The 19,718-nt window shown below is 44.4% G+C and overlaps 1 protein-coding gene across 2 annotated transcripts in view; it reads right to left on the bottom strand.

Annotated features, from left to right (window-relative positions):
• GEMIN2 (gem nuclear organelle associated protein 2) overlaps positions 1–19,718 on the bottom strand; it is a 73,054-nt gene that overhangs the window by 10,485 nt on the left and 42,851 nt on the right. For both annotated transcript variants that reach the window (XM_077464844.1, XM_077464843.1), the window contains exons 5-6: positions 14,419–14,535; positions 12,893–12,937 (exon numbers count right to left, since the gene is read on the bottom strand). In XM_077464844.1, the coding sequence (XP_077320970.1) occupies positions 12,893–12,937; positions 14,419–14,535 (162 nt within the window). The remainder of the gene's footprint in view (positions 1–12,892; positions 12,938–14,418; positions 14,536–19,718) is intronic.

Genomic DNA, 19,718 nt, shown 5'->3' with positions numbered 1-19,718 from the left:
GTGGAAAATAAGTACATGTAGATAAACATCTTTAATGTCAATTGACGCTAGCAGTTCCCCACCTTGTAGACTGGAGACCACTGATTGGATTGACTCCATGTGAAAAGAGCAGATATTCAAAAAAACTATTTAGATATTTGAGATCTAAAATGAGTCTGACATCCCCGTTTGATTTTGGCATTGTGAAAAGGTTTCACTAAAATCCTAATGCTCACTCTTCCATGGGGACCATTGACATCACTTTTTGAGACAAGAGATGATCCAAAGATACGGGAACTCTTGGAACTCTAGTCTGTAACCTAGAGATATTGAGGAAGCCACCCATTTGTGAAACTGTGTGCTTTTACACAGCAGCCCTGGTGTGAGGCTAGGAGAGTATTGAGGGGTGACTTTCTTTTCCCACTCTGCCTTAAGGACAATTTGGAAACCCTTGGCTGGATTAGCTGGAAGATTACGGTTTATATAAACCTTCTCCCTTTTTCCTGCCCTATATTTTTGGAGTTCTCTATATATGATACACTGGCTACAATACTACTTTATCCCTGTAGACACACCTCACTTTCTCTTTTTGGTTATCCATAGGGAATAAAAATTCTAAGCTCCTGATGAAGCGTTATGATAAACGCGAAACATGTAGAGCATTTAAGCATCTCTGAGCTGATTCCTATGTGATATCCTGTCTATACAAATTATCTTCTGTACTGATGGTTATTTGTTCCTTAATGTTCCCATGATGGATGCCTATGGGAATATATATATAGAATGTGATGTACTTCTAATATGCTAGACAGTGAAGGATTACGCTCTGAGGCATTGAGATTTTGTTTGTTGTCTTTTTAGAAATAAAAACCGTTTTAAATTTATCTTCCCCTTTTTTTGTTATATCTATATTTATGCCTAAAAAGTCCATTATTGTCAACAATTTTTTTTTTTTTTTTTTAACCAATTCCTCTTTATTGAAAATTTTAACACAAATTAACAATTTTCACAATTCACAAATATCTTCATTTCGTACATATATAAAACAATGGCGAAGCTGTTCACAGCCCTCACGCTGTCACAGACTCGCCATACACTTTTTCCCCTAACCCCCCCCAGCACACGCTGTTAGTACCAGCCACACCAAACATGGTTGGCTAGTTGGGTGATGATGAACGCCAAGCAATATAGGGAAAGAGACAAAAAAAATAAAAAATAAAAACAAGAAAAGAAAAGCAAAAGGGCAAACAAAGAGACCCCCCCGTCCCCCCTCGAGGGCACCCCGTGGGAAGGTCCACCCGGGGGGGGGGGAGGCCCCCCCCGCCACTAGTCAGCCAGGCAACTATTAGGGCCCCCCTCGGCAGCCTCACCCAAGGGGTAGCCCATATCAATCAGCCACCGGTTCCATAGTACCCCAAATTTTTTGATGTTGTTTTGTTTTATAAACATTGCTCTTTCACACCAGATTATAGAATTGCTTTAACCCATTGTTCAAATACAGGAGGATTTTTGCCTTGCCAGTTTATTGCTATCAACCGCCTAGCCTGGTACAAGCACCTTAGAACAGACAATTTAGCTAGAGGGGAAATTCTAGCCTCCTCAAAAATCCCCAGTAGACAAATCCTGGCCTCTGGTTTCAGGGAGGTCTTGAAAATCCTATTTATTCTAAGTACTATTCCCATCCAATACTTATATAGTTTTGGACATTTCCATACCATGTGGAAGAGATCCCCAGTTGCCCCACATCTGGGGCAATCGTCTCTAGGTTTTCTACCCATTTTCCACATCTTGTAGGGAGCATAGTATGCCCTATCTATAAGAAACAAGTGGGACACTCGCTGTGATGGGGATATAGATACCAATCTCCCCTGTCCCAGGGTCTCATCCCATTGTTCCTGGGTTATCGGCCCCACATCCCCTATCCACCCCCTCCTACTCTTGTCGGGGCCCTCTCCCTTCAGGATCCTTTCCCTAATCTTTATATATAACCTGGAGATCTGGCCTCTTGCTTCCCTTCGATCCATAAGTCCCTGGAGCAGGGGGATTTCAGTCCTCTCAATAACAAGTGACCCATATTGGGCTTGAATTCCGTGCCTCAGCTGTAGACATTTGTAAAATGACTTGTTAGAGATATCAAATTCCTGTCTAAGGTCTCCGAAGGATTTCATTGCATTTCCCTCATATAGTTGGACCAACCTGTTAATCCCTTGCCTTTCCCATTCCAGAGATCTATGTTGTTTAATTCACCTAGGTTTCCGTTATACCATAGAGGGGTGTAAGCGGTTACCCCCGCATATCCCATGAGTTGCTTTACTATCTGCCATACCTTCCTCATTAATGCGTTAGTAGGGCATCTATGGGCAAATGAATCGGCCTCCAGAACCTCAGCCAGTAACTTATGGGGAGCCCCAACTATCATCAATTTATGATTTGGGGACCCACCTTCTTGGAGCCCTGCCCCTGCTAAATGCTGGAGTTGGGCAGCCAAAAAATATGCTCTCAGGTGGGGTATGGCCAATCCTCCCCTCGCGACGGGGAGCTGCAACGTCTGCAACCCAATCCGGGCATGTCCCTTTTTCCAAATCAAATCTCGAAAAACCGATTCCATTTTTTTGAACCACTTCTGGTTGATCCAGATTGGGGAATTATGTAGGATATATAATATTTGTGGCTGCCAAATCATTTTAATTAGATTGCAGCGCCCTGCCACGGAGAGAGGAAGGCCACACCAACTATTGACTTTCTGTTTCAATTTCGTCAATAATGGTACTAGATTCTCGTTGACATACTGGTTTACTTCCCCAGAGATCCAGATACCCAAGTACTTTAACCTGGGCACCACCTCTAGGCCTGTAGCTATAGGCGGCAATTGGTCCCCAGGTCTAGTCAGTGGCAGGAGAGCTGATTTACTCCAGTTGATTACCAGACCGGATTGCTGCCCAAACTCCCCCATCATCTGCATAACCCTTTCCAAAGTAGAATTGATGTCCCTGATAAAAAACAGGACATCATCCGCGAATAGGGCAATTTTGTCCTCCCCTGCTCCACGTCGGAATCCCTGGATGTCCGGGCATGATCTTGCCAGGACAGCCAGGGGCTCCATAGCTAGTACAAACAAGAGGGGGGACAACGGGCACCCCTGTCTTGTTCCCCTCTCCAGCTGGATTGCTTCAGAGAATTCAGTTCCCATCTTAATTTTTGCCTTAGGCTTATTATAGAGTAGTTTTATCCATTGGATAAATAGAGGACCGAAGCCAAACCTCTCCAACACACCCCACAGATAGCCCCAATCCAGGCTATCAAAGGCCTTAGTGGCATCTAGGGCAAGGATAGCTCCCAGACCATTATTATCCCTGGGTGTTTGAATATTAAGAAAAACTCTTCTGATGTTGGTACTGGTTGCTCTACCCGGGATAAAGCCCGACTAGTCTGGATGTATTAGTTTGTGGATGTATTTATTTAGACGGGTTGCTAGAGCCTTGGCTAATATTTTAATATCAGAGCACAACAAAGATATTGGCCTATATGATGAAACTTCCTGATGATCCTTCCCCTCCTTAAGTATTAAGATGATGTTGGCCTCCAGCATTGAGGCGGGGAGCTCACCCGTCTCCAAGAGTTCCGGCAGTAGCACTTCACCATAGCGCTTGTAGATTTCTAGTGGCAACCCGTCTGGACCTGGGGATTTATAATTGGGCATTTCGGCCACTGCATTTTTTAGCTCCTCCAATGTAAGTGGTAAATCGAGGCTCATTTTGTCCTGTTCTACTAGTGTTGGAATTGCTGGTTGATGCAAGAAATCAATAGCTAAACTATCATGGCCCCGCGTAGCTGATTTATATAGATTGTTATAATAATCATGGAGTACCTTCATGATCGCAGGGGGGCTAGAAACAAGATCGCCATTTGGCGTCTTGATCACCTGGACTGCTGTAGGGGAACCATTAGTTTGGACCAAGAGGGAGAGGGCTCGACCCACCCTCTCCCCTTCGCCAAAACAATGCTGCCGTTGAAATATACGCCTGTTCTCTGCCTTTTTTTAAAGTGTCATTTTATAAACTTGTTGGGTACCCAACCATGCCTTCTGCCCATCAGGTGATGGGGCTTCTATGTATGCTCTCTCTGCCTGGATAACATTTCTTGTAGTCATCTCCTGTTCTCAAGTTTTCCTCTTGATTAATGCAATTTGCTGGATTAATATGCCTCTAATATAAGCTTTTAGGGAGTCCCAGACTATTCCGGGTGCAGCTGTACCCTTGTTGATTTGGAGAAATTCCCTAATCTTATCCAGAAGAGGGCTTGGGCTACCCATTAACTCCAGCCAGCCAGGGTTTATCCTCCACTCCCCGGGGCTAGTTCTAGCACCCGTGCTCACAATAATGGACAAGGGGGAATGGTCTGAGATCCCCCTTGCCCCATATTCTGTACCAACTCTGATGCCTCTTTGCTCCCGAAGACCATGTCTAATCTTGATAAAGTGTAATGGGTACTAGAGAAGCAGGAGTACTGCCTCTCATGAGGATGTCGCGTTCGCCATAGATCGCTCAGTCCTATTTCAGATAAAAATCCCTGTAGTCGCCCTGTTCTAACCCCACCAGATTTGGGAAATCTATCTAAGCTCCCATCTAATGTTTCGTTAAAGTCGCCTAGTACTATCCACGGAACTCCTGGCTTATCCAAGCAAAACGCCAGCAATTTATACATAACCTCCAACTTAAAAGGAGGGGGTATATAAATATTGGCTAAGATACAGTGTTGTCCGCTAAGCCGGCCATATAGGAAAACAAATCTCCCTTCCTCATCAATGGAGGATTCCTTGCATAGGAAATCCGTACCCCTCCTGACTAAAACGCTCACTCCCCTTGAGTATGATGTGTGGAAGGAGTGATAGTATGCCTGGAATCTATTTAACTGTGGGGCTGTACTAGGGGTTAAATGCGTCTCTTGAAAAAAAAAAGTAAGCCGGGGCCTCCCCTCTCGGTTCCCAACATAACTACAGCTCTCTTCTTTGAGTCCCCCAGCCCTCTCACATTCCATGAGATGATACTCACTCTACTCATGAACCTTGATAGTTGCTAAAACGACTGAGGATAGGGGAAGGGGGGGAAAGGGGACCCATCCTCCCACGATGGGCCCCCCTCCACCCCCCCACACTCCCCTGCGTCCACCACTCCTCCCATACCCACAATGTGTGCTCGAAGTTCCCCCCCACCCCCCCTGCCCACCCCGCCACCCCTGCCCATTTGAGCATCCCCTAGGGGTCTCTATTGTGGCCCACATACTCCAAAAGTCACCCAGAAGATGCTCAAGCTTTCTACTCCCCCTCCCCCCGTTGCCCCAGTATCCCAAGGTCGGAGAACAATAGCCAAGTGTCATGGCTTATAATGACATCAATTAATCCCCCTTAATCCCAGGGAGGGGAAAAACAAAAAAAAGAAAAAATACAGAAGAGGGGGGGAGCAAGAAAAAGAAAAAGAAAAAGAAAAAGAAAAAGAAAAAGAAAAAAAAAAAAAAAAAAAAGGGGGGGGGGTGGGGGCCAAGAGATAAGAAACCCCTATCATTCAAAATCCCTCAGTCCCACCCTGAGCAGTCGTGTCTTTAAATCATGTAATATAGTCTCTTATTACACCTACCTAATCTAACTAGTTAATCAATACCTACCTAACCCATCTATTTAACCTCCTCCTCACTCATATATTACACCCAAAAAAGATAAAAATAGAACATGTATTCAATTATTGTGCCATACTATAATCCCCGTCTCCCCTCGTCCCGTAGTGGACACTCATAAATAGTGTAGCATACATTGTCAATTAGCTTACAGCTGTTTGTGAATTCAAACTATCTAGTAGTACATTCTTTCAAGAATCCAAGAAAAGAAAGAACAAAAAAAGAAAAAGAAAAAAAGCACATATATGTCCTTGTAGTGCCTTGCTATAATCCCCATCACCCCCTTTCCCTATCTCGTGATAAGTGCTCGTATCTAACGTAGTATTCGTTGTCAATCAAGTTCACAACTTATTTGTGAATTCAGATTTGATGAAAAAGTATGGAGAAGAGAAAAGAAGAAGAAAAAAAAAAAAAGGAGAGGGACAGAATAAGGGGAGGGGAGGGAGGGGGAGCCCCCCAGGACACCCATCCATTGCGTCCCTAGGGTGCATAGGCAATCATATGCTGTCCACATCTCGCTCCCCCTCCCTCCCCGCGCCAAGCAACTGTCAGTAACACATCGCACCCCCACATAGCATTCTCATACTCAATATTTCTAATCCAATCAGACAAGAAGAAAAAAAAAAAAAAAAAAAACACCCCACAACCCCCCCCCCCTCGAAAAACCCCCACTAGGGGCAAAACACTGTCAAATAATTCTACAATGACCCTTTCTGCTCCTCCAACCAATTTGCGGCCTCCGTTGGAGAGTTAAAGAACAGGGTTGAACCCTGGGCAGACACTCGCAGTCGAGCAGGGTACAGCAGGGCATAAGTTATCTTGTATTTTTGCAAAGATCGTTTAATAGAGATAAACTCGGCCCTTTGTTTCTGCAAGTTCAGTGAAAAATCCGGGTAAAATGATAATCTAGTTCCTTTATAGAAAATATCTCCTAGTTCACGAATTCTTCGCATCAGAATCATTCGGTCATTATAGTTAACAAATTTCAATATTAGTGGCCTGCAGCGTTCTTCTACTGACCGGGGATTAGGGGGGACTCTATGGGCCCTTTCAATGGAAAAAAATTGTGAAAAAAGGAGTATCTTCCAATAATTCCTTAAACCAGTTCTCCAGGAAGGTGATAGGATTGGAGCCCTCGCTTCCCTCCGGCAGGCCAATTAAACGCACATTATTCCTGCGATTTTTGTTGTCCATATCGTCTAATTTCGATGCCTGTATAGTAATCTGTTTCTCCAGACCTATTTTTTTTTGTTGTAGAGGAAAGAGCTCGTCCTCCACTGTACTTAATCTTTCTTCGAGTGCAGTCTTTCTACCGACAGTGTTGCTCAGCAATTGACTCAGTGTAATTGTAAGTGTAATTCATTTTTAATGTTGCTTAGTTGGTTGTCAAGGCCTAAGATAGAGTTCTTGCATTCGTTAACTGCCTGCAGTATCTCTCGCAGCGTGGGTTCACCGGTCCCCATCTCAGGGAGTACCGGCGGATCCACAGCGCTATGGGAGGTCTTACTCTCACCGGGAGGTAAATTATTTGTGTTACTACCTGAGGCTGGAGTAGCAGGATTTAAAACCAAGTGGCTATTGCTTCTCTTATCTCCAGTCGAGCCCTGCGATTTTGTTTGCCCTGCTGAATGATGGTGGCCTTTCCTGCCGGGGGAGGTCGCATGGGCAAATTGCTCGAGTTTAGCTGCCGCAGAGGCTTGATTTAATTTTTCCTTGGCTGCTCTTGTTTTGTGATTCCCCTCCCCATGTGGTACATCCTCTATGGCTCTTTTGCTAAGCATAGTGAAGTCAGTGAAATATCGACCGGATCACCGTTTAAGAGTCTAATAATATATGATATGTAGCAAAAAAACCGGGGCATGCTGCAGCAATAGCTACTACACTATAGTCAATGCGGCAACCAAGACAATAAGGTAAGACAGCTTTAACTTAGGGCTCCAATAGACCAATTCCAAGGGGGGGGTGGAAAAAGAGAAAACATTCAGCAAAACAGGGGGTACAGAGTCATTATCTTGTGCTTAATCATTGGCAGTGTCCGTAGTCCCCCACCTCCACCTCTCCCCCCTGGGTTACCGTTCGCCAGGGCTGATGCCTCAGGCTGTACTAATGTCCAGACGCTCCACTGGTCTCGTCTGAGGCTATCATAGGTATTTAGACTGGGTATGCCACTCACACCATGTCGTGCTACAAGGGCATGCACCGACCTTTTCGCTGCCCAACACTAGCAGCCACAGCCTCGCTCGTCGGATGGTCCCTCGTCAGCACGAGCTGGCGTCCACCCCTCTTCCGGCTTGTCCTCGGGCTACCTTCGGATGTCCGATCGAGGTCTCGCGATGGCACGGGGCAGCAACGGGAACTCCTTCGGAAGCACTCGGCTGCCTCGGGAGCATAGGCAGTGTATACGGCGATCCCCTCTGGCACTATGAGGCTCAGCGAGGAGCCAAGGCAGCACCGTTAATCAACGGGAAGGCTGGCCGCACAAACAGTGAACATTTCCCAATCTCCCACTCACACGCCTTCATTCCAGCCACACCCATTGTCAACAATTTTTAGATAGTAAAATCTTGAGCACTTCTTTAAACTGGTCTTTTAAGGACTGACCACTGAACCTGCCAGAGAAATATTGTTTTTAAATAAGAATTCCAACTCATCTCTTGAATCCTTCAGCATTTGAGAATTGTCTACAGGACGATGCCTGTGTCATCAAACCTCTCATGCCCCTCCTGCTCGTGTCCCTCCGCAGCTTGCAGCAGTAACCAATGGTACTTTTAAAAACACACTTTCCCACTCTGGATGTTGGAAGACACCAACGGTGCGCTAAGCCTTGCCCCCCCGTCGCCTATGGCCCCCTCTTTTTAAAAAAGAGCTTTCCTGTGCGAGCGCAGGCTTCTGATCCTGAGGAAACATACAACGAGGGGGAAAAATGGCAAAGAGGGAGCCTGGAAGCCGAGTAGGGCGGTGGGCTGTTAGTTTTTTTTTTTTTGCCGCTTCTTCCTCATGGAGAGGGGGATAAAGTAGCACAGGTCCAGAACCCCCCCCCCCCCACTTACTGGAGATCTTCTGGTGGCTGGAGGAAAACAAGATGCTGTTCAGGACACAACGTGAGCTCTCTGAGGAAGCATGCAAAAGTATGTGCTCTATACAGCCCACAGTGGTGACACATAGGCATGACAACATTTACTAAATTAAAAGGAGACATTCATAAGAAAACGCAAACATTTCTTAGAAAACTCCACTTACCTTTCCCGCCGCAGGGTTTTCTGTGGTAAAATCAACAGACCCAATCTTCACCCTTCACGGCGGGTTCCATTAACAAACCTTCAGGAGCTGGGGACCCTCACGGAAACCCACAATCCTGGACCTGTAATAGCACCACCGCCAGTAAACCTTAATGGCCTTAATACCAAAGGTACTGGATCCTGGTGTCCAGCTCTCTTAAAAAAGAAGAGTTACTGGCAAAACCTTGTTTCTTCGGACACGAGGCACGGGTACCATTCAATTCGGCCAAAAGGACACTTTGAATGGATCCGGTTGTATGGCTTGCCCCAGCAAGGATTGCTCCAGTGGAGCTTAGCACAGTGCATCTTTACTTGTGACCAACACCTTAGAGACACGGTCGAAAAAACTGAGTACCCCGTACCCTCCTTTTTGAAGAGGTTGAGCGGTGTCATATTTTTGGGGCCCAGCAGCAAGTTGCTGGTATCAGTGCTGCTGTTAGTGCTCTCTATCTCGGTGCTGGTGTCAGTGCTCTATATCACGGTGCTGGTGCTCATCTCCTGCACCCTCTTCTTTGCCTACCCTGACCTTCCCTCGCCTCCATTGTCTCAAGAGTCCTGAATTGTCAGAATTTCACATATAAAAAAAGAATGCTTGTAGTTGTCGTTCCCAGATTCACCTCATACATGTGTTATGTCACGGTGCTGGTGTCAGTGCTGTATATCACGGTGCTGGTGATCCTCTCCTGCACCCTCTTCTTTGCCTATCCTGACCTTACCTCTCCTCCATTACCTTCATGCGCTCCACAGTCCTGAATTGTCACAATTTCACATATAAAAAAAAAAAGAATGCTTGTAGTTGTCGATCCCAGATTCACCTCATACATGTGTTATGTCATTGGCCATGTGGTGGGACTATGTGTGCACAGCTAGTAATTATTTTGTGGCTGCAAATATGACCTGTAGGTTTGTAAAGTTCACCATCCCTGTGCTGTGCTGACTTCCTCCTGGGGCTGTACCTCTGCTGTGCATATTATGAGGGGCTCCCACCATCCCTGTGCTATGCTGACTTCCTCCTGGGGCTGCTCATTATGAGGGGCTCCCACCATTCCTGTACTGTGCTGACTTCCTCCTGGGGCTGTACCTCTGCTGTGCATATTATGAGGGGCTCCCACCCCATCCCTGTGCTATGCTCATTATGAGGGGCTCCCACCATCCCTGTGCTATGCACATGAGGGGCTCCCACCATCCCTGTGCTATGCACATTATGAGGGGCTCCCACCATCCCTGTGCTGTGCTGACTTCCTCCTGGGGCTGTACCTCTGCTGTGCATATTATGAGGGGCTCCCACCATCCCTGTGCTATGCTCATTATGAGGGGCTCCCACCATCCCTGTGCTATGCTCATTATGAGGGGCTCCCACCATCCCTGTGCTATGCTCATTATGAGGGGCTCCCATCATCCCTGTGCTATGCTCATTATGAGGGGCTCCCACCATCCCTGTGCTGTGCTGACTTCCTCCTGGGGCTGCTCATTATGAGGGGCTCCCACCATCCCTGTGCTGTGCTGACTTCCTCCTGGGGCTGCTCATTATGAGGGGCTCCCACCATCCCTGTGCTATGCTGACTTACTCCTGGGACTGTACCTCTGCTGTGCATATTATGAGGGGCTCCCACCATCCCTGTGCTATGCTGACTTACTCCTGGGGCTGCTTACGGTGCAGGTGTCATTGCTGTATGTCACGGTGCTGGTGTCAGATCACTCTATCACGGTGCTGGTGTCAGATCACTCTATCACGGTGCTGGTGTCAGATCACTCTATCACGGTGCTGGTGTCAGATCACTCTATCACGGTGCTGGTGTCAGATCACTCTATCACGGTGCAGGTGTCATTGCTGTATGTCACGCTGCTGGTGATCATCTCCTGCACCCTCTTCTTTGCCTACCCTGACCTTCCCTCTCCTCCATTGCCTTCATGCGCTCCACAGTCCTGAATTGTCACAATTTCACATATAAAAAAAGAATGCTTGTAGTTGTCGATCCCAGATTCACCTCATACATGTGTTATGTCATTGGCCATGTGGTGGGACTATGTTTGCACAGCTAGTAATTATTTTGTGGCTGCAAATTTGACTTGTAGGTTTGAAAAGTTCTCCTCCCATTGAAGTCAATGGGGCCCGCTACGAACGTTACGGTTCGCTAACTATCGGCCGCGTTCGCCCCGTTCGTCCCGTCGGAAGTTCGTCCATCACTACTTGTGATGCTTTGATGAACTCTATGCCCACGAGGATTGAGGCAGTGCTGGAAAATAAGGATGGCCACACAAAATATTGACACTGTGGGCCCAATGTACTCACTTTTATAGCCAGCGGTTTAATGGCTGTGCGTTTCGTTATTTTGAGGGGACGGCAAATTTACACTGTTATACAAGCTGTACACTCACTACTTTACATTGTAGCAAAGTGTCATTTCTTCAGTATTGTCACATGAAAAGGTATAATGAAATATCTACAAAAATGTGAGGGGTGTACTCACTTTGGTGAGATACTGTATATGTCTCACCTGGATGCTCTTTTTGAACATGCATGTAAATGAGGTTTAATATTGGTTTAACCTCACTACAAATGAGTTGGATGCATTTCTAAGTGCACAAATTAGAACTGGCTATTAAGGTTTTATCAGAAATCACAGCAACGGTTGAAGTGCAGAGAAAATGCAGAGAAAATGTTTACTGGAACACACGCTTTAGAAGATTTTTTTTTTCACCTTTCACTGGATCAGCTGTGTGTTTAAGGTTTTAAAGGCCAAGAATTTCACTTTTCATAAACAGAAGTCTTTTCTAATGGCTTTTTTGCCTAAGCCATCCCGCTGTGCTCATCTCTCACTAACCTAGTCCATGGCAGCTATGAATCTGCATATCCAAGTTCAAAACAAAACAAAAAAAATTATGCCTTACTGCATCACAGAATAAGGCGTTTACCACACCTTCTCCTTTACTATACCACTTTAATTCCACCAAATATCCCACTTGCCGACCGGCTCACGCTGACATATGTCGGCAAAGTGCACGTTCCCACGAAACGCCGTAAGGGGTATGTTGGCTCCTTTAAGAGCCATAGCAGGCGCACATGCCCGCTGCACAGTACCCCCCACGCATGTGATCACCGCCGGCTACCAACGATCGTGCACACTAGAGAGGGAACAGGGACAAATCATCGTTCCACTGTTTGTAGTAATAACAAACAGCAAAATGTCTCCTCCCTCAGTCAGTCCAGACCCTCCACAGGAAGAAACACTAACTAGGGAACACATTTAACCCCTTGATTGGCCCCTGGTGTTAACCCCTTCCCTGCTAGTGACGTTTACACAGTAATCAGTGCATTTTTATAGCACCGACTGCTGTATACAACAGTCCCAAAAAGGTGTCAAAAGTGTCTGATCTGTCCGCTGTACTGTTGCAGTACCACTAAAAACAGCAGATCACCACCATATCGCAAAAAATGGCCTGGTCATCAAGGGGGAAAATCTTCCGGGGCTGAAGTGGTTAAGGCGACCATATTTTGGTAAATCTGAAAGAAAACGTACATTAAGATTACATAGTATATGGCCAGCTTTATACAAGTACATAAGAGGGAGAAACTCTTATGTACTTGTATAAAGCTGCCATTGTTCTTGTGTAAATATGCCAATTTCACTTTAAGGCACCATTCACGTCCAGTGTAGTGGGAGTGCAATTTTTCTTTGAGCGTTTTTCCTGTGACACTTATTTGACAGTCCATTGATTTCAATGGGCTGCCCTACACGAAACAAAATGTGGTAAAGTACCTCATGGGACATTTTGGCATATTGCGGTTTGTATATGTTTTACCAAGTTTGTTGCACATGCTTTTGCACAAGGCAAAATGTGTGTTTATAAATGGACCCCCCATTGTCATTGTGAGTCACAACTATTGAGCAGTTTATAATCATTTTTGTTGTGTGTATTTAGCTTAGTGAATAACTGCACACAAAGTAATTGACTCATCTCACCTGGCTCATACGACTGACAATACTCAGCAGAGGTGGAAATCCAACCTACAATAGCAATGACAGAAATTGTTTGTAAACACTGCTTAAAACAAATAAAAAATGGTATACAAGACCCAAGATTAGGGTAAACCGGGTGTAAATCATGACTAACTTTCCATAGACCAAAGCACAAAATCTACTGCGAAAAGAAGGAGAAGGAGAAGGAGAAGGAGGAGAAGGAGAAGAAGAAGGAGGAACTGCCCAGCACCTTACAATTCTATAAAAATAGGCCAAACCACATATGGGACAGAAATTACAAGAAAAGGAAGGAAAGAAAAGAGCATAAAGCCTTCATACCTAACCTGAGGCCCATGAAGTTATTAGTGAGCGTTTGTGCATACTCAAGCCAATAGAGGAAAATAAAATGGTTTGATTTATTTCTTTCAATATCATAACTTCTCTGTGCTACCTCCTTTTTCAGGTTTTTTCCCCCTCTAAGTATTTATAATGCTGAGAGCCAAGTGTAATTTTTTCAAGGAGGCGGTAGATAGCACAAATGTGAAAGCATTTATTTGTAAAAAGGGTGCAATAGTAGTGATCTCTAGTAGTCTCATGTAAAGGTCTACAGTCTCCAACAACTACTACACCATGTTCATAGTCTCTACCCATTTCCTGTAGCAGACCCACAATCTGACCAATTTATGTAGCAAATCTGTAGCCTCTGACCACCTCCTTTTAAATATCGGCAGTTTAACAGTGTTCTGTGACATTACATTCGCTGATTATTAATGAAGGCTCTTTGGTGATGTCCAAGGTTGCACCCTAAGGCCCACTACAAAACAAGTTAACCATCACTGATCTAAAACAATGCAGTATTAGATTTCTGATAAAGTAAAGCTAATGGTCCACATCAATAAAAACCCTTTGGAATGTTTGACATTGCTAAAAAGAAACTAATCACAGCTTCTCGCACATAAGGCACACTGCTGAAAGCAAAATAGGCACATCACACTCAGAATTTCTTGTGCAAATGCCATTCAGAATTTCTATGGATTAGATTGTGAATGCTAGCAGCTGAATTGATTGAAAGGGCTTTGTCTAGGTCAAAATTGCTTCTACTCCCTTACAAGTCAAATAAGAAAAAGCCAAAAAACAAAACAAAAAGAGAGGCAAAAAAGGTAAAAAGAAGCTTGAAGTTAGGGGGTCAACCGCAAGCCAACGGAATGCACCGATCATTCAGTTCTGAAGGATCTCAGAAGTGTCTTAAACCAATCTCAAATGCACACAAAAGCAAACGGCTTCCCCTCATATAGGTGTAAAACCAATGGCTGTTGACCCTATAGCTCCGTGAGGGCCAAGTTTAGAAGACATAATTTAAGCCATTTTGGAAACCAAAGCCTAATTAGTACATGTAGGGGGTTAAATGCTACCATTGGTCTCCCTCTTACGTTTTAGCCTTTGCTACAGGGCCCTCGGAAGTCCAGCCCAATCAGAATGTAATGTTTAACTATGCAAGATTATACATACCCTCCATAAATGAGGTTTACCTTTATATAATCGATACCTGGGTTCTGGTTCTCATTGTTCAGAGCAGCAGCCAGATCAGAATACAACCTCTCACCCAGACAAAACTTCTTCCAGCTTTCCTCATCCTCTGTGCTTGGCTGAAAATAAAAACCAAATCTATTTAATGTCACCCTTGTGATACAGTGACAACACAGAACCACCAGGAGAGAGAATGCGCATTTACTCCCCCCCCCCACCCATGACAGAAAGCGCCCAAATAACGACCATCATGGTAAAATCGCCAAGAATATTTTAATGAAAGCGGCAGATTTAAAAATTAAAAAAGGACTTTGGAAATTACATGAACATGCTTAAGCATATACAAGTGGATAATAATTGGGTTACTTTGCAATAGATTAATGCCTGGCACACACGATGAGATCGGGCGAATGATGGTCCATTCTTTTTAATGCTAGTCTCCATATTGACATAGAAGAGTTTACAGAAGTTACAAAAATTCTCTTACAACAGAATGAAAATTTGGAAGGGATGTACTGTGTTGTAGTGTATTTTCGGACAACGGTACTGATTAAATGAAAATCATACAAACATTCTTGTGCTTGTCCCATCAGATAATTTTGCATGAATAGTCGTGATCGACTCTCGAGAGCTGTGTACCAATGATCAGATAATCTTACGATCGCTTTGAAACCGGTACGTACAATTTTTCTGATTGTGTACGGGCCATACATTTTAACAAAGTTTCAGCATTTGCTTAGTTACAGCACTTTGCAAACAATTCTGAAAATCGAAAAACAAAACAAAAACAAGTAAATAAACCGTGTGGTTGTTTATGTGCCTCTGGAAACTCAGAAGTTGATATCCCAATTTTCAGTAGGGGGGGGGAGAGAGGAAAGGGAAGGGATTAAAGAAAGAGGGAAGGAGAGGTGAAAATTAGTCTGGTTAATCTTGCAATTCTCAGGCTGGGAAACTTAAGGCAGGTATGAGAAGTAGGGGATTGTTTGGGGATGTGCGGTAGGGTTGACACCTGTATGGGAATGACCTGGACAGTCTGGGTTATGACAGCTGTGCCCGGGTTTGTGTCCTCTTGACACCCAGCAGGATAGGCTCTAGTCCAGTCCCAGCTCCAGTGTGGGAGTACCTGCAGCCCCGGCGTCAACAGCATCATGCCTTCCTTCCCAACCCCCTCAATGTCCCACCAGACTCAAAACCCACCTGCTCCTGTCGCTTCATTGATGCGTGGCTCCTCCCCTCCCCATCACCACCCTGCCTCTGACTGTTATAATAGATGCCTTCTCTCCCGCCAGCAGACTCCCCCCCCCTCCCCCCGCAAAATGCCAATCAGGCAGGTGCATAAGTATACCGGCAGTAGAACCCCCCCTTCTTCCCTGCTACAGCAGGCTGTGGGGGCCAATGTCCTACAGCAGCCGGGTCACATTGCACTGTCTGCACTCTCTCTCTCCCACCCATCAGCCAGCACCGAAGCGATGCCAGAGACAGTGAATAGAGGGCTACTGGACTGGTGCCCTAGTAACCATGGACACTTTTGCAGGAGAGAGAGCACGGTGTTACAGACTCCGCCTCCTAACATGTTCGTGTACACATGTTTGCAGCGGCTCCTGGAAGGTAAAGGGGTTTTGTCTAGCTCTATGAAGGGGGGCAGGTACTGCCTGATATTTAAGAGACTCAGAGCCAACAGGGTCTCTAAAGGGGGGGGGGGGGGTCTATGCTGCTAATATAAAGGAACACTATTCTAATAGGGGACACTCTAAGGAGGAGAGTTGCTACAGGGGGGCTCATTCACACTATAGTTGCCACCGGTGCTGATATAAGATGACTATTAAGATGAACTAATGGGGGAGGCCGACTGGCGATTTAAATGGTTGCTGACCAGCCATTAGCTCAGCACCCCCCATTATAGCAGAGTCAACCTATATTAGAATTCAGCACCCACCGCTTACAGACCCCCATTAGATTAGAGTCCAGAGAAAGGTATCCAGTATTTAAGTGTTTTTAGGGCTTTAACCAATAGAGCTTTTTACTCATTACATGCAATATATTTGCTTTCTTATAGGTCTTTTTTTATACAAAGATAGTCTTTCAGTGCACAAATAGTTTTTATAAAGTTTATTTCATCACAAAATATATGTATATAGTTTATCCACTTAAGGACCAGGCCTCTTTTTCAGATTCGGTGTTTACATGTTTAAAACATTTTTTTTGCTAGAAAACTACTTGGAACTCCCAAACATTATATCGTTTTTTTTCTAACACCCTAGAGAATAAAATGGCGGTCACTGCAATACCTTTTTTTCACACCGTTTTTGCGCAGCTGTCTTACAAGCGCACTTTTTTTGGAAAAACAACCTTTTTTGAATAAAAAAATAAAAACACCAGCAAACTTAGCCCAATTTTTTTTATATTGTGAAAGATAATGTTACACTGAGTAAATTGATACCCAACATGTCAAGCTTCAAAATTGCGCCCGCTCGTGGAATGGCGTCAAACTTTTACCCTCAAAAATCTGCATAAGCGACATTAAAAAAATTCTACAAGTTGCATGTTTTGCGTTAGAGGAGTTCTAGGGCTAGAATGATTGCTCTTGCTCTAACCATCGCAGCGATACCTCACGTGTGGTTTGACTACAGTTTTCATATGCGGGCGCTACTCACATGTGTTCACTTCTGCACGCGAGCTCGTTGGGACGGGGTGTTTTTAAGAAAAAAAAAAAAAAAAAATAATTATATATATATATATATATATATATATATATATATATATATATATATATATATATATATATATATATATATATATATATATATTTTTTTTTTTTCTTACTTTATTTTTTACAATATAATTTTTATTAGTAAAGATAAACAGTAACAGCAAATGCAATATAACATCATCGCTTGTACAGACAATAAACATATCAATCCAGCATTCTTAGTACAGCGTCTTAATATATTCTATTATCATGAAGCACAATCCTAGAGACATTAAGTACATTCGTGATTCCAACTATACTTGATATCTGAGTACAACTGACTATATGATGTTAAGGAAAGTTAAAGTGGGATTCCACCCTAAAGTGGAACCTCCGCTGTTCGGATCCCTCCCCCCCTCTGGTGTCACAATTGACACCTTTCAGGGGGGAGGGGGGTGGAGATACCTGTCAAAGACAGGTATTTACACCCACTTCCGGGCATAGACTCCCGTGGGAGTCTACGCCATTTCCTGCCCTGCCGCGCTGTCTGCTGGGACACACATGGGTCCCAGTGACAGCGCGGAGATTTCCTATTGCGCTGCGCGACTCGTGCATGCGCAGTAGGGAACCGGGAAGTGAAGCCGATTCGCTTCACTTCCTGATTCCCTCACCTAGAATGGTGGCGGCAGCAGCCGAGAGCCGAGCGATCGATCGGCCTCAGCATCGCTGGAACCCAGTACAGGTGAGTGTCCATTTATTAAAAGTCAGCAGCTCTGTGCATAGCTCTTATAAATGGAGCCCATCTAAACCCGTAGATCTGGTTAGCCCCTTCTCGACCTCTGCACCCCAACTGGGAACTTGCTGTACAGAGGGAGCTGGGAAAGAATCTTCACACAGTGAGGTAAACGTGTTGGTCTACGGTTTTCAGGGGAGTGTGCCCCAAATTCAGAGATGTCGGTAATCGTATTCCTAAGACAACTCCAGCTATGAATGCACTGTATTCACTAAAAGGATGTTGATACATTTAAATATGCATATGTTGCACAATAGGAAGCTTTGAAATTTTAACCCTATTTATCAGGGTAAGCATCTTTCATGGGCCCAATCTATTTAGTCCCACAAGGTAAATCTAGGAGGATTCTGCCTGTACGGCGTACAGAGTATTAATATACAATGAGTGCATAGGAGTTTAGGTAAGAGTATGGATAGGAATAGTGGGACCCACATGGCGGATACGGTTTATGAGTCAGGCTTGTGTATAAACGCGGTATCATTGCGGCCACCCTCAACCTTAGTAGTGTGGAACTCAAGGCGCACGGATGAGCTCCTGAAACTGTGGGGAAATTTTAAAGTGTGACCAGCAGGCCCAGATATTTCTGTATTTGGTTGGTGTGCCTTTGGCTTGATGGATTAAATTCTCCATCTCTGAGAAAAAATGGATCACTTTTATTCCTATTACAAGGAATGTAAACATCCCTTGCAATAGAAAAAAAAAAAAAAAAAGCATGGCAGGTCCAATTAAATATGAGATCTGGAGTCAAAAAGTCCTCAGATCTCATATTTGGACTTAAATGCAATAAAGAAAAAGAAAAGTCATTTGAAAAAATGACATTGAAAAAATGTGCCTTTAAGAGCTATGGGCGGAAGTGACGTTTTGACGTTGCTTCCGCCCTGCTATGGTATAGAGACGAGTGTGGGCCATCTTAACCTCATTTGTCTCCATACCCAGGCACTGAAAGGACCCAATCGCCTCCGCATCTACTGATGGCTCCGGTAAGTGGCGGAGGGCGTGGGAGAGGGGGTGGCACCTCTCACGCCGCCAATAACGGTGATCTCGTGTCGAACCCACTGCAGAGACCACCATTATTGTACACGCGACCGGCGCCTGAAAAGATGATATCTCGGTTGTGGCAGCAGCTGCTGCCGTTACTGAGATATCCCTCTTCAAAAAATGGACGTACATCATTGTACGCCGGTCATAAAGTGGTTAAACTACAAAATAAATAAATAAAAATGCTGTGCACCGCTGACGTGTTTGGGCTTGGCTTGAAGAAAAGGTGGTAACCCTAATGTGTGGCTATGAAGCTGGTAGGGAAATGGAAGCGAAAATAAGCAATTGGGTTTGAAAGGTGTACCAAATAAATTTAACTAGGTCAGACTTTGGCGTTCTGTAACAAGCAATATAAAATATTCCTTTGCTGAATGCCTTGTTACACCTTTCTGTTAATTCATCGGCAGATCAAAAAGGGATAAACTGCAGATGTAAGTTAACCACTTAAGCCCCGGACCATTTGGCTGGACACAGACCGGACCAGTTATTACGATTCGGCACTGCGTCGCTTTAACTGGCAATTGCGCAGCCATGCTAAGTGTCTCCCAAATAAAATTGACATCCTTTTTTTCCCACAAATAGAGCTTTCTTTTGGTGGTATTTGATCACCTCTGCAGTTTTTATTTTTTGTGCTATAAAACAAAAAAAAAAAAAAAAGGAGCGACAATTTTGGGAAAAAAAAAAAAAAAAAGCATTTTTAAACTTTTTGCTATAATAAATATCCCCAAAAATATATAAAAACATTTTTCCTCAGTTTAGGCCGATACGTATTCTTCTACATA

The sequence above is a fragment of the Lithobates pipiens genome, unplaced genomic scaffold (assembly GCF_037356315.1).
Source record: "Lithobates pipiens isolate NorthernLeopardFrog02 unplaced genomic scaffold, aLitPip1_a1.2 Scaffold_30, whole genome shotgun sequence".
NCBI lineage: Eukaryota > Metazoa > Chordata > Amphibia > Anura > Ranidae > Lithobates > Lithobates pipiens.
This window is presented reverse-complemented; position numbering and strand designations above follow the sequence as displayed.